The sequence below is a fragment of the Colias philodice genome, chromosome 6 (genome assembly GCF_061535455.1).
Source record: "Colias philodice isolate Cphi_HAF_F1 chromosome 6, ilColPhil1 Martin Lab GWU primary, whole genome shotgun sequence".
Classification (NCBI taxonomy): Eukaryota; Metazoa; Arthropoda; class Insecta; order Lepidoptera; family Pieridae; genus Colias; species Colias philodice.
The window spans coordinates 6765900-6778269 of NC_143091.1; the positions used below are offsets into that span (position 1 = coordinate 6765900).

General features: G+C 33.8%; 1 protein-coding gene across 1 annotated transcript; it reads left to right on the forward strand.

Annotated features, from left to right (window-relative positions):
• The first annotated feature begins 1176 nt into the window (after positions 1 to 1176).
• Positions 1177 to 5805, forward strand: LOC149487787 (uncharacterized). Its single transcript, XM_089696461.1, has 3 exons — positions 1177 to 1279; positions 2508 to 5282; positions 5671 to 5805. The coding sequence occupies exons 1-3, from the start codon at positions 1186 to 1188 to the stop codon at positions 5685 to 5687; spliced, it is 2886 nt and encodes a 961-aa protein (XP_089552587.1). The 5' UTR covers positions 1177 to 1185; the 3' UTR covers positions 5688 to 5805.
• The last annotated feature ends 6565 nt before the right edge of the window (positions 5806 to 12370 follow it).

The following is a 12370-nucleotide window of genomic DNA, read 5'->3' on the forward strand; positions in this document are numbered from 1 at the left end:
CCGAAATTTTGTGGGTCATTGTATTACAGTATCTTAAGATAAAATATTATAGTATCTTCACCGTGTGTGACGCGCTTAAGATGTGCTATAAAGATGCGCCGCCGCAAAGTATCTGTGCTAGGAAGATGCGCAGCTCGAGCTATGCGATGTATCGATAGTAGACTCCGCTCTGCATATAGCACGCATCCTTCCATATAAAAAACATATCCTAAGCCTGTCTCACCGTTTCCACCAGTCCTATGCTATGTGCATTAGGTACTGATTATCATTGGTGGATATCAAACGCATCCACAGCCACAAATAGCATAGCACATCTCTGGTGGACAAGCTCCCCGAGCCCTAATCTGTTAAAAACATTTTTTTTTTTCAGATAAATTCTCTTCTTTTATATGAAATATTTTGACCCTTATGCATATTTTATATTACGAGTGAAATAAAAGTATCCCAAAAAAAGATTACGCATTTTCCCTTATTGAATCAAAATACTTGAAACTCTGTCAATTAATTTAGAATATCTACAGGTAGATGAATCATTAGACAAAATACAAAACTGAGGCTAAATTGTATCGGAAATGGCAAAAGCGAAGTTGTAATTTACTTGTAAGTTGTAAAAAAAGGTCGCATGTCCATGTGTCCTGTAGCTGAGGGAGAGGACTGTTGCTGCACTGTGCTCCGCCGGGTGTTTAAATCGGGAGTTTTTCTTTTGATCTCGCGCGATGTTTTCCCGATTTCCTTGGCTTCGGCCTCGACTATATGACTCTCTATGAAGAAATTAACTGTACAAATAAGTTTGTTTCACTTGAAATCTGTTATTTCAATTACATATATATTTTTACATGTACAATAAGATAAGTTGCCTAATTATAAAATCAATCAAAAATATCGTCAAAAAACCTCTATAATTCCCATTTGGAGGTGTAATTCCTAATAACTGTCAGCGACTCTGGGAAATAACTTCGCGCGTGAGTAATAAATTTTTGACCGGTCTATTACCATGCACCGCGGAGCGCTTTTTTGTTATCTCATCTAAACATGCGAAATAAAGCATTACGTGTATTATTACAAGTTCAAATTTACAATACACGGCAACAGGTTTTTTGTTTTATACCTATGTGACTATTTGTGTATCGCTTTATAAAGGCTGACGGCATCATAATAATAACATAGTCTTTAAGCTTCATTACGATGGAGCGCTCGGGTTTCATTGTGTTAGCCCTTGTGAGCTTTGTGACAGCTTCGCCTTACGGATATGGCGCGAAAAGTGGAGCAATAGCCAAAGGTATTAGAAAAGTGATATTGTTCTATTTCGATTCATAATTCTATAAAAAATTATAATAATTATGTAACTATATTTATTATTATATGTATTTAAATATTTGTACGCTATCACTAGGTACATAGTGTAAAACAAAGTCGCTTTCTCTGTCCCTATATCTTTAAGTATGCTTAAATCTTTAAAACTACCCAACGGATTTTGAAGCGGTTTTATTTAATAGATAGAGTGATTTTCGAGGAAGGTTTTAGTATATAATTAAATAGATTTTAGACGAAGCGGGCGAAGTCGCGGGCGAATAGCTTGCATCACCTTCCTAATAAAATAAGTATTTGTGTTTAATAAAATTAGTATTTGTGTACCCTTGAAACGGTTCAATTACTGTAAATTAGAAAACACAACTTTAAAAAACCATTTAAAACCTCCGTTGCAGTTGGGGTGTTTGCATCCAAGTTTGTTGTTTTTCAAGAACTAACGAATAGATATAATTAAAACTGTATAAAAATATACAGTTTTAATTATTTATAGGTAGGAACTTGGTTCAAGAAAAACTACAGTACTTACTTGTCAATTATATAATAAATAAAGAAGATAATAATATTCTTATTAATTTTACAATTCAACAGGCTGCTAGGCTTTTTACTCACTTATTAATTTATTTTCAAATAAAATATTATATTTTGTTATATGAACAATATTATCGCTGTAACTACGTCAATGTCTATGTGCTTTAAACTTTATCCCATGATCCCAATTTAGCGATGTGAAAATATATTAAGTATATTCTTTTTACATATCAACGTGAATCGTGATATACATCCATACTAATATTATAAATGCGAAAGTAACTCTGTCTGTCTGTCTGTTACTCAATCACGCCTAAACTACTGAACCAATTTGCATGAAATTTGGTAGGGAGATATTTTGATACCCGAGAAAGGACATGGGCTACCTTTTATTACGAAATATGTACCACGGGCGAAGCCGGGGCGGACCTCTAGTAGTATATATATTGTTTACCTACAAAATATATAGGTACTACATATATTATTTTCAATAATTCAAGTTAGATATTTGCTACATAGTTGACACTAACGTATAGTTATACCTTCGTACCTACCTGTAATATGTACAGGATGTAGATCTAGGGATCCTTATTCTCTATAATCGTTATTTTTAAACCTTAATTTAAATACATAATATTATAAAGAACCTTAAATAATATTCTTTTCAGCTGAAGCAAGTGCAGCAGCTGGTGCATTTGGTATACCGCCTGCGATTCCACTCAATATACCTAATGGTTCTGGATTTTCTGGAAGCTTCTCGAAGTCCTCATCTTCAAGTTTCGCTTCATCAAGTGCCAGTGCTAGTTCGAGCGCTAGTTCATTTAGTTTCAGCGGATCTGGAGCTAATGTTATTCCTGGTCTATCTGGATGTCCCGGCGCTTGTAACGGCGCGGGCGATAAAAATGAATTAGGTTCCACTCAAGGATCGAATGGTGGATCACAAGCCAATAATGTTAACAGTGCTTCTGCTGGCGCAAACGCAGTTGCTAATGGGCCTACAGGTTATGGTGTAAATGGGCCATGCACTGGAACTAACTGCAATAACGGCTCTGACAATAAATGTACAAATGGAAATTGTGATGTCAACGGTAATGGAAATGGAAACGGAAATATCCCCGACAAGCAACCCTCATATTCAGGTTCTTCCGTAAATTCTGAACATGACAACAACCTATCTAATGATTTTAATGTAAATATTGCGAGAAAGCCTCAACAGAATTTACAATCTGGCTCAAATTCAAGACCAGAAAATGGACAACCATCAAATAAAAAATCATTTGTTCCAATTGATACTTCTGATAATAAAAATAACAATGGTAATAAAAATGAACCAGACTGTGAGTCACCTGACTGTGATGGGTTCATTCCACATTCAAGTACATCAAACAACGACAATACACAAAATCCTAATAAACCATCCTCATATCTGCAAACTCCATATAAGGAAAACGAGTGTAAAACCCATGATTGCATTTCAGGAAATTTTAATTCGAATTCAGGCAGTGGTAAACCATCCAGTTATAATGTCCCTATACTTGGGGTTGATAATAATAATTATCATAAGCCAACCCAAAATTGTATCAATGGACAATGTCAGCCACACAACGGTCAGAATCCACAACAAACTATCACTAATCCTTCTTTTCCTACGAGTGGACAAAGCAGCCCAAGTTGTGCTTCGGGTAACTGTGGGAATCCATCAAACCAGCCAAACGGACCATACAATCCTTCCTTCCAATCTTACCATCCTACGTCACCCGAAGCAAAACCTACCATCGAATCTAATGGGTTAAAAGGACCACATTCGTCCCACCAGCCTAGTGTTCCTTCTTATCAGCCCACTGGTTCAACCGCACCTCAAGCGAACCCTTCTGAGCCTGGTAGTCTAACTAGTCCTCATGAATATCATTCTTATCAGCCTGGTAGTCCAAATGGAGCGCACGTTACTCCTTCTTATCAGCAGAGTGGTCCTGCAAATGGACCTAATGTTAACCCTTCCTATCATCCCAATGGGCCTACTTCAACACAAGTAAATCCTTCTTTCCAATCTAATATGCCCAACGGTAACCATGGTTACAATCCTAGCGGTTCATCTAATTTCAATTCTAAGCCCTCCTTCTCACCTAGTGGTCCGACTGGACCCAATGCAAATTCTGCCTATCACCCTAGTGATTCAGCTGCCCCTAATTCTAATCCCTCTTTACTACCTAGTGGTCCGACTGGAACCAATGGTAGCCCTGCATATCACCCCAGCGGTTCCGCTGTCCCTCATTCTAGTCCTGCTTTTACGTCAACTGGTCAGACTGGCACCAATTCTAGCCCTGGTTATTATCCCAGCGGTTCTTCTGTCTCCAATTCTAATCCTTCTTTCCCACCTAAGGGTTTGATGGGACCTAATGCTAACCCTGCCTATCATCCTAGCAGTCCTGTTGCTCCTCACTCAAATCCGTCTTTTCTACCAAGTGGACCAAATTCCAACCCCTCTTTCCCACCACATAATCATGCTGGATCCGCACCTAACCCAACCGTACCTAATGGGCAGACTGAATCTAATGGAAAACCTTACTACAAACCCAACGGCTCCAATTATGCTCCAACGAATACTAACAATAATCAAGGTCATATTTCTGGATACGATAAACCTGATTCATCCTTAATATCCACGAACAAAGGCAACGAAATCTACACTGGAGGCTTTGGTGGCCCTAGTGGTATTCTCAGCACGAATAATGGCCCACATCAATCAAATGTAGCAAAACCTGGTCAATCTCCTAATGGAACTCCTTCAAATGTTGGACCTACTAATGGACATCCATCCACACAAGATTCTTCAAGTGATAAAGATAAACCTGTATATACCGGCGGATTTGGTGGGCCAGCGGGATTATTGAAACCGAATGAGCACACAATCCCATCTAATGTTAAAACACCTGCGTGTTCATCAGGTAATTGTGGCACAAATGTGAATGGTGGACTGGCGGTTGCAAATGCGGTTGCGAAAGCAGACGCAGTAGCATATTCAGGCGGTTTTGGTGGTCCGCCAGGACTTTTAAAAGCTTATGATGGCGGTAAAATTGACGGCAAACTGGGACAAAATTTAAACGGCCAAAATGCCTATGGACAAAATGATCAAAATGGAATAGCCTCACAACCTCAGAATTCAAATGCAGTTCCGGCCGGGGCACAAGCTAACGCTGTAGCATCTGCGTCCGCGGTTGCAATTGCTGGCGGTTATGGCCAGCCAGGAGGATGTAACAGTGGGTGTTCTAATAATAATAATAACAACACCATAGGCCCTGGAGAAAATGGAGACAAACACGCAAATAAGCACGGGGGACATGTAGCTAACGCAGCTGCTTCAGCTAGAAGTGTTGCTGGTGCTTATGCGCAAGGAGGAAGTGTTGCCTCCGCTAGTGCTCACGCTGCTGCTGGTGTTAAAGGAGGTAAGCAAAAATACTTTCAGTTGTTTATTGATGATTGATTTATGTCAAAAAACTTAATATGTAGTATATAATAATATTATAATAAATAAAAAGAACGCGAACGCCTTTTAGCTCATAATTATCAAATATGAATAAACAACAATCTTAACTCTTGTTGTTACCATTTTCCAGTGCCTAAATTTTCGATTCGAATGTGAAACAAAATACTTAGGTTTTTTCAGTCGTCTATTATAGGACTGCTATTAGCTATCTAATTATGACAAAAGGTGAAGTTTTATAATGAATAATCTGAATGCCTAACCTTATGGTGTTGTTCTCATGATTTACCTACATTATTTTTTATTTGTTTATGTAATAGTATCATTAAAATATTATGTTTCTTTTTAAGGTCATGCATGGAGATAAAAAGACTGACTCGGAAGAAATTACTGCGGAATTTGAAGCATGTTGTTTTTAAAGTTGCTGGAATGCTAGGACAAACGATAGATGTGATATAATGTATTAATTAATAGTATTAATTAAAAGTAGTACAAAAATGCTGTTGTTTTATTTTGTAATAATAATATGGTAAAACATAGGTAGTTACCTACATAGGCGAAATTAAGAGTTTCGATTAATTTCTGAATTAATTTATATTTGAAGATCTAATAAACATGCTAGATGATTTATTCTCAAATGTGATCTCACGTCCGCCTTGCCACTGATTCAGATCCGTGTTCTATACTGGATACTTGGCATTCAATGTCATTGATATTATGTACCCAACATGCAAATGAGCGTAAAACAATTACTTTTGAAAAAAACCGAGATTATAGTAAACAATGGGTAGATATATTTTAACCACGCACTACAAAAACTAATCTAAATTTATTTTGCCACGTGGAGCTCATCACAGGGTAATGTTGACAACATTGGGCGCAATTTGTAAGGTATAGCAAATTTAATAATCATGAGCAATGTATGCTACCTACCAGTTATGCCTTAGCGCAATTAAAATCATTAATGTACTAATTAAATTGCCAGGAATGAAGAATAGATGTTTTATGTTTTTTTTTGCTGTGCTCTGATTACGTAACCTGGGAATACAGCTGGGTTAAACTATGTTGATACCTATTAAGTATAATTTAATGCAATTGTTTACATTAAAGCGCATCGTGTAAGGACATGAAGGAGAGACCACATAATGAGCTAATCGGGACCATAAATCACCTCGACCGTCGTATATTTGTTGATACGATCATTCAGTCTCATCCATTGTTCACGATTGTCATGTCACACTAGATACTTTAGACATACATAATTCATTAACAGCTGATGTAACCTTCCACCTACATTGTAGAGCATTTACCTACACTACATAGATAGGTAGCATATAATTATCTTTGCTATCTAATTTTAAAGTAATTAAAAATAAATATAGGAAGCGTAGCAGCTGTCGTCAGAGGTTCCATAGAAATGAAATGGTGCAATTTTTTTGGCACAGAAGGAAAGAAATTGGTAAATTAGGTAATTAATAATTATACGAACTGAAGTGGTAGGTTCTTCTATGTGTAGAATTGTTTTTGATCAACTTTAATATGAATAAGTAAATTATTTTTTGCTTAAAATTTCAAACATAATTTCATAAAGTGTAGGTAAGTTATATGAAGTAGGTTTGTACTTTAATTAAGTATATAAGTACATATTGAAACTTGGTGGATCAAAAATACAAAACAAATATAGAAAACAATTAAGCTACAAAGCCGAGCTTTAATCCAACGAACCCAACCTATTCTCATAATGTATTTACCTACTATGCTGTTATGTGCTATTATTATATGTAGTAAGTATGGTGCTCACCTATTTATGAAATAAAAGCATCGGTCAATGAACTTAACTCTATGATACTCTACATAAATGTGATTACTGATTCATGTTAAAATTCTACCTTGATACACATTCTAGGAAATATAGATCGAAGGAATCTATAAACTTAATAAATAGGTACCTAGTTATTTAAATTGTTTTAGGAAGCTGAAACATTAAAATGTTAATTGATAGGTAATTTGGTCCGGGAGCTGACACCAATTTTTGGGTAGGTATTTGAGGCAAGCTGAAAAGCTTGCCTCAAATACCTACCCTAAAAGCTTTGTCTAGATCTCTCCTGATATACTCCAACTCGGTACTGCAAACCTGGCTGGTGAGTAGCGGGACAGCCCATAACACCCCTAAATTAAAAAAAATGGAGGCAACATGAATCTTAGATGTTTGTGTGTTGTAGTTTTATGTTTAAAACTAAAAAAAAAATAGCTAGATAAGATTAAGCCAGATAAGAACATTTAATTGGGATTTCAATATTGCCAGGCGCGTCTCAAAATAATTAAAAAGTCATCGAGATAAGTAAAATTCCATGTATAAGTACGTACTAATATTTGTATACGTATCTAACTAGTATATTATTATTAGTCTGTGCTAATATCATCAAATTCATATTATTATGTACCCAAAAGTGTAATTTTAAATAACCTAGTTCTAAAAATAGTTTATTAATTATTATTAAAAAATAAATGGTAGTAACTAATAAATGGACAAGTAATTTCTGCCAGACAACCCGGATAAAAAGTAAAACCATTTATTGCAATTTTATTTTTGTTTTTCATAAGTAAAACTTAATTTTATATCAATTGCAATATCATAATATCTATTATATTATCATAAAATTGAAGTTTAATATATATGTATATAAGTTTTAATACATAGTTAAAGTAATGTTAAAATAAATGCTTTCTTATCACATTTAACTTTTTTAACATTATTTATTTAACATAAAACGTAAATACAGTTAAAATAATGAATGTTCCTATAATTGAAATATATGTATAGGTAGGTACTTACAATTGTGTACAAAATTGTATAAAATGTCGTACGGCGTACCCTCTTTTTTGTCAGTTACATACTTACTCTGAATATTAATGAGTTGACATAAGACAACTGTAATATGTTAAAAATAAATATTGCTTAAACCCTATTTTAATGTACCTTCCTAGTTAAGGCTGCAGTCTAGCAAAATTGCGTTTTCAACAAGTTATTTGACAATTTTTTCCCGGCTAATGAAATGATAAACTGAATTTTTTTTTCTTGTTTATCAATTAGTGTTATATACGCAATGCGCGTGAATTTTTTCACATTTATAAAGTTACTTTATGTTACCTTAATCAGGCCTTCAAGATAAGTCTCTTTCCCCCAAAGACATTTCGAGCTAAGTTTGTGCACTCACTACGTTGCAACCGATTACAATTTACACAATATGATCAGCGCATTATTATCCTTATATAGTCGTTATTAAAAACTGCTGAATACAATTGCCGAAAAACTTATGATTTTCTTAATTAGAACGTTATAAATTCATTAAATTTCCCATTTTTTGCCTTACAAAATCTATTGATAAATACTGCTAAAAGTTATTTTTTCCATTAATTTATGCGAGTTGGTTGAAGACCAATGAGTATTAATCCTTTAAAAAATTTTTTTTTGAATTTTGATAATTCTTTAAATATTAAAAAAATATTTAAAATAATTAGGAAAAATCCTAGCGAATTTCTTTAGTCGCGCTCCTTGGGCCGGAGCGTTCTGACGTGTGCTCTACGCTCGATTTTCCTTCATACCGAAGTGAAAGTTGCTCTACTTCATTAAATTTAATATTTTTGTTAATTGATTATTTTTATATTAGTTTTGTGCAAATATTCGTATTTTTAAACATTTGATTTCGATATGGAAAATAAACGAAAAAAATACGCGTGTAACTACTAGAAAAAAAATTATCTTCGAACATAAAGTTAATGAAACCAAATAGATTGCAAAGGTGATTGGCAACAATTTCTTTATTTTACGGGGTGTCAGTAAAGGGATGTATATTTCTTTAAAACTAAAGTAAGCTCATAAATTTTAGGGGGAAATGATTTGTTTACTCCAAAATTGATCCGAGGTGTTTTAATTTTTTCTTCTAGTCATTTTCAACGTAGCGGCATTTTGTTTGATTATTAATTTTGTAACTTAAATACAGGATGTTGGTTTTATATTCTGATCTTACTGACGCGCTGACAAATTTAGTCCGCCATTTCTAGTTTAGTCTACCAACTCTAAGTACCAATATTAAAACGAATGGATTATCATCACATCATCAAAACTCAGATGTAATGGAAGATCACAATAACATAGAAAATTCAGTGGGTGTTGAGAACTAAACAAACAGAAGTAACAGAGACGTGAAGAATAAAAAAAGTGGACGAAAACGATAATTCGTTGATGCTTTCCCTTATCGACGTATTGTTAGGGTACATCACCAATCTGCAAAAAACTGATGATTCCCAATTGCTGATTAAAAATGAAAAACAAATAATCGACAACAGTGGTGAAAATTTGCTGATCACAATGATACATCCTTCAGTGGTAGCAGATTTACTCATTTAAAATGTATCGGTGAACAGCGTAAAGGAGAGGAGGACAGGAAAACATTATGAATGTGGATGGTGGATTGTATACAGGGTGTAATCGATAAGTATGTGCAGGCGATTATGACGTTATTATTGCAGGTATCAAAAAACTTAAAACTGATATCGAAATTACTTTACCTAATGAGCAAAATGACAATAATAACTTTTTAAAAGTATAACGAGAAATAACTAAAAAATTTACTTTATACACTCCCATATCAAAAAGGGAAAATGGGACTAGTAGAAGTTAAATGTCTAATTCCGGCAAAAGACATGAATGCGGAAGATGCGGTTAAAAAAAAATGTTGTGTGGTTTTATGAAACCACGGTAAAAGTGAAACTGTTCGAACGGTTCCGAACACTGCTTTGTGTAGCGCATGTCGCGTGACGGTCGGCTGCCGAGTAGGTATACCTACTCGGCAGCCGCGATACACGCGACATGCGCTACACAGACCAAAAAGTTTGAGACGATGTAATAAAAGTTTCACTTTAAAAAAATTAATATTTGAAATACAATGCAAAAAATAACACTTTTGTCATAGATAAGAATCATGACTATTTTTTCCAAATTCAGGGACAACTAAACGTTGCAGAAGCAGAAGTCTGCTTATTTGCTGTTTGGACTGGAGTGAATCATTCGTTAAAAATAGAATATATAAAAAAGTATGTAACGTTTAGGCAAAATAAAATGATGGACCATTATCAAGATTTTACATAAATTGCCTACTGTCAGAATTGATTGATTCGAGACTTCAGCATTCGATGTCCATCAAGGACCCATCCTATATCATTCAAGCGATTGAAAAAAAAGAGATAAATCCAGTGCAACCGATAAAGCATCAGAATGCTAGCAAAAGATTTATTAGGTTTATCAATATAAATCTATATATTATACATAATATAATAAATCTGTAGGAGACGCGAAGACTGACATCCGCGCGGACGCAGTCGCGGGCGGAAGCTAGTCAGAAATAAATATCTTTTGTTTTCATTTGCGTATTTTTCTATTTAATACTTTTTTAACACAAACATTACATTTTTTTTATTATATACAAAATTTGTTTATCCGTTTTATTAGTTAAACTGAACAACTTTCACTAAGAAACTTAGGTCGAAAAAAATGTATAGAGTTATGCATTTTGTATGGAAAGCTTATTTTTTTTATATTTCGTCCAAATTTCTTTGTAAAAGTTGATCAGTTATATAAACATGAAGTTGAAGATATCAATAGAAAGTATTCGCAAATTTTGTGTACTGATAAAAAAAAATCACCCGGTGTAATTTTCACGAAAATTGTTTCAAATTGTCATTTTTGGTACTTATTACGAATATTAAATTATGCATACGAATGATTTAATTTTTAAAAATTAAGTGGAGCAACTTTCCCTTAGTACATTTGTATTATTTACATATAGGATGACAGGATGCATTTGTTTGCACTACTAGACCAAGCCCTTAAGTCAAGGAGACAAAATTGACGTATTGTTGTTCTAGTTAGTTGCTAGTTAAACATAACGCAAGAAAAATATAGTCCTCCCTTAAAATTTCGTTTGTGAAAATATAAAAAATTGAGCATTATAATTTTAGGTTCTGCTTTATACATAATAATTATTATTTTCCAAAGTAAACAAACAACCGGTAGGGGACAGCGGACAGCCACAGAAAACCCCGACGACCACACCGACGACCGCAACGGCAGACGTCTTGCTCTATAATCACATTCTATAATAATCTAAATACCTTATTCAATAATTGCATTTTACATATAAATTAACTGTAATATTATAAAAGTAAACGCATAAGAAATAATTTTAAATGGTTTTAAGATAAAATAATCATTGGAAAATGGTATACAATACAAAAAACTTAAAACAGATTAAATTGAACAATTGAAATATTTAGATATGAGACCTAAAATAATTTAAACTTAAGTACAAGGTGTGGGAACCGAAAAAGTTACATATCAAAAATAATCGAGTAAGTATTAACTTGATAAAAATATAAAATCTTCATAAACATTCGCAGAATACCTTCGCCTCGTTATTGTTCGAAACCTTATTTATGTCTTCTGATTGATTTCTCCTTACGTGTTTTTCCACCAACCTACCTACATACCTTACGGGTTAAATGTTATTGTGAAATAAAGCCTGACCGAAATTTGAAAGCTTTGTTAAATCGAGAGAGATTACGCTATTGACAATTTTAATGTATTACCATATTACGTATTTAATTTAAAGTTTAAACAATCAACGTTACATTGCATTGTCTGAGTAAATCGTAAGGAATTTACAAAATACGTAATACGTGAAATAATTATGTAGTATACGTACCCCTGTATGATTTATGTGCATAGAAAAACAAATCGATAAATAGATTGTAATAAATTCAACGTTTCAACAACAACAACAAAAACTTATTTGTAATGTTATAGTTACTATTCCAAACTATTTATCCAATTGTAGTTATGTATCCTTATTGAATTTGATATAGTAAGAGCAAGAAAAACTAGGAATTTAATATTAAAAACCTAGGAAATGAATGCACTCGTACCTAACTAGTTAAATATCTTGAAATATAATATTTCTAAATAAAAATGACACACACTATAATAATAGG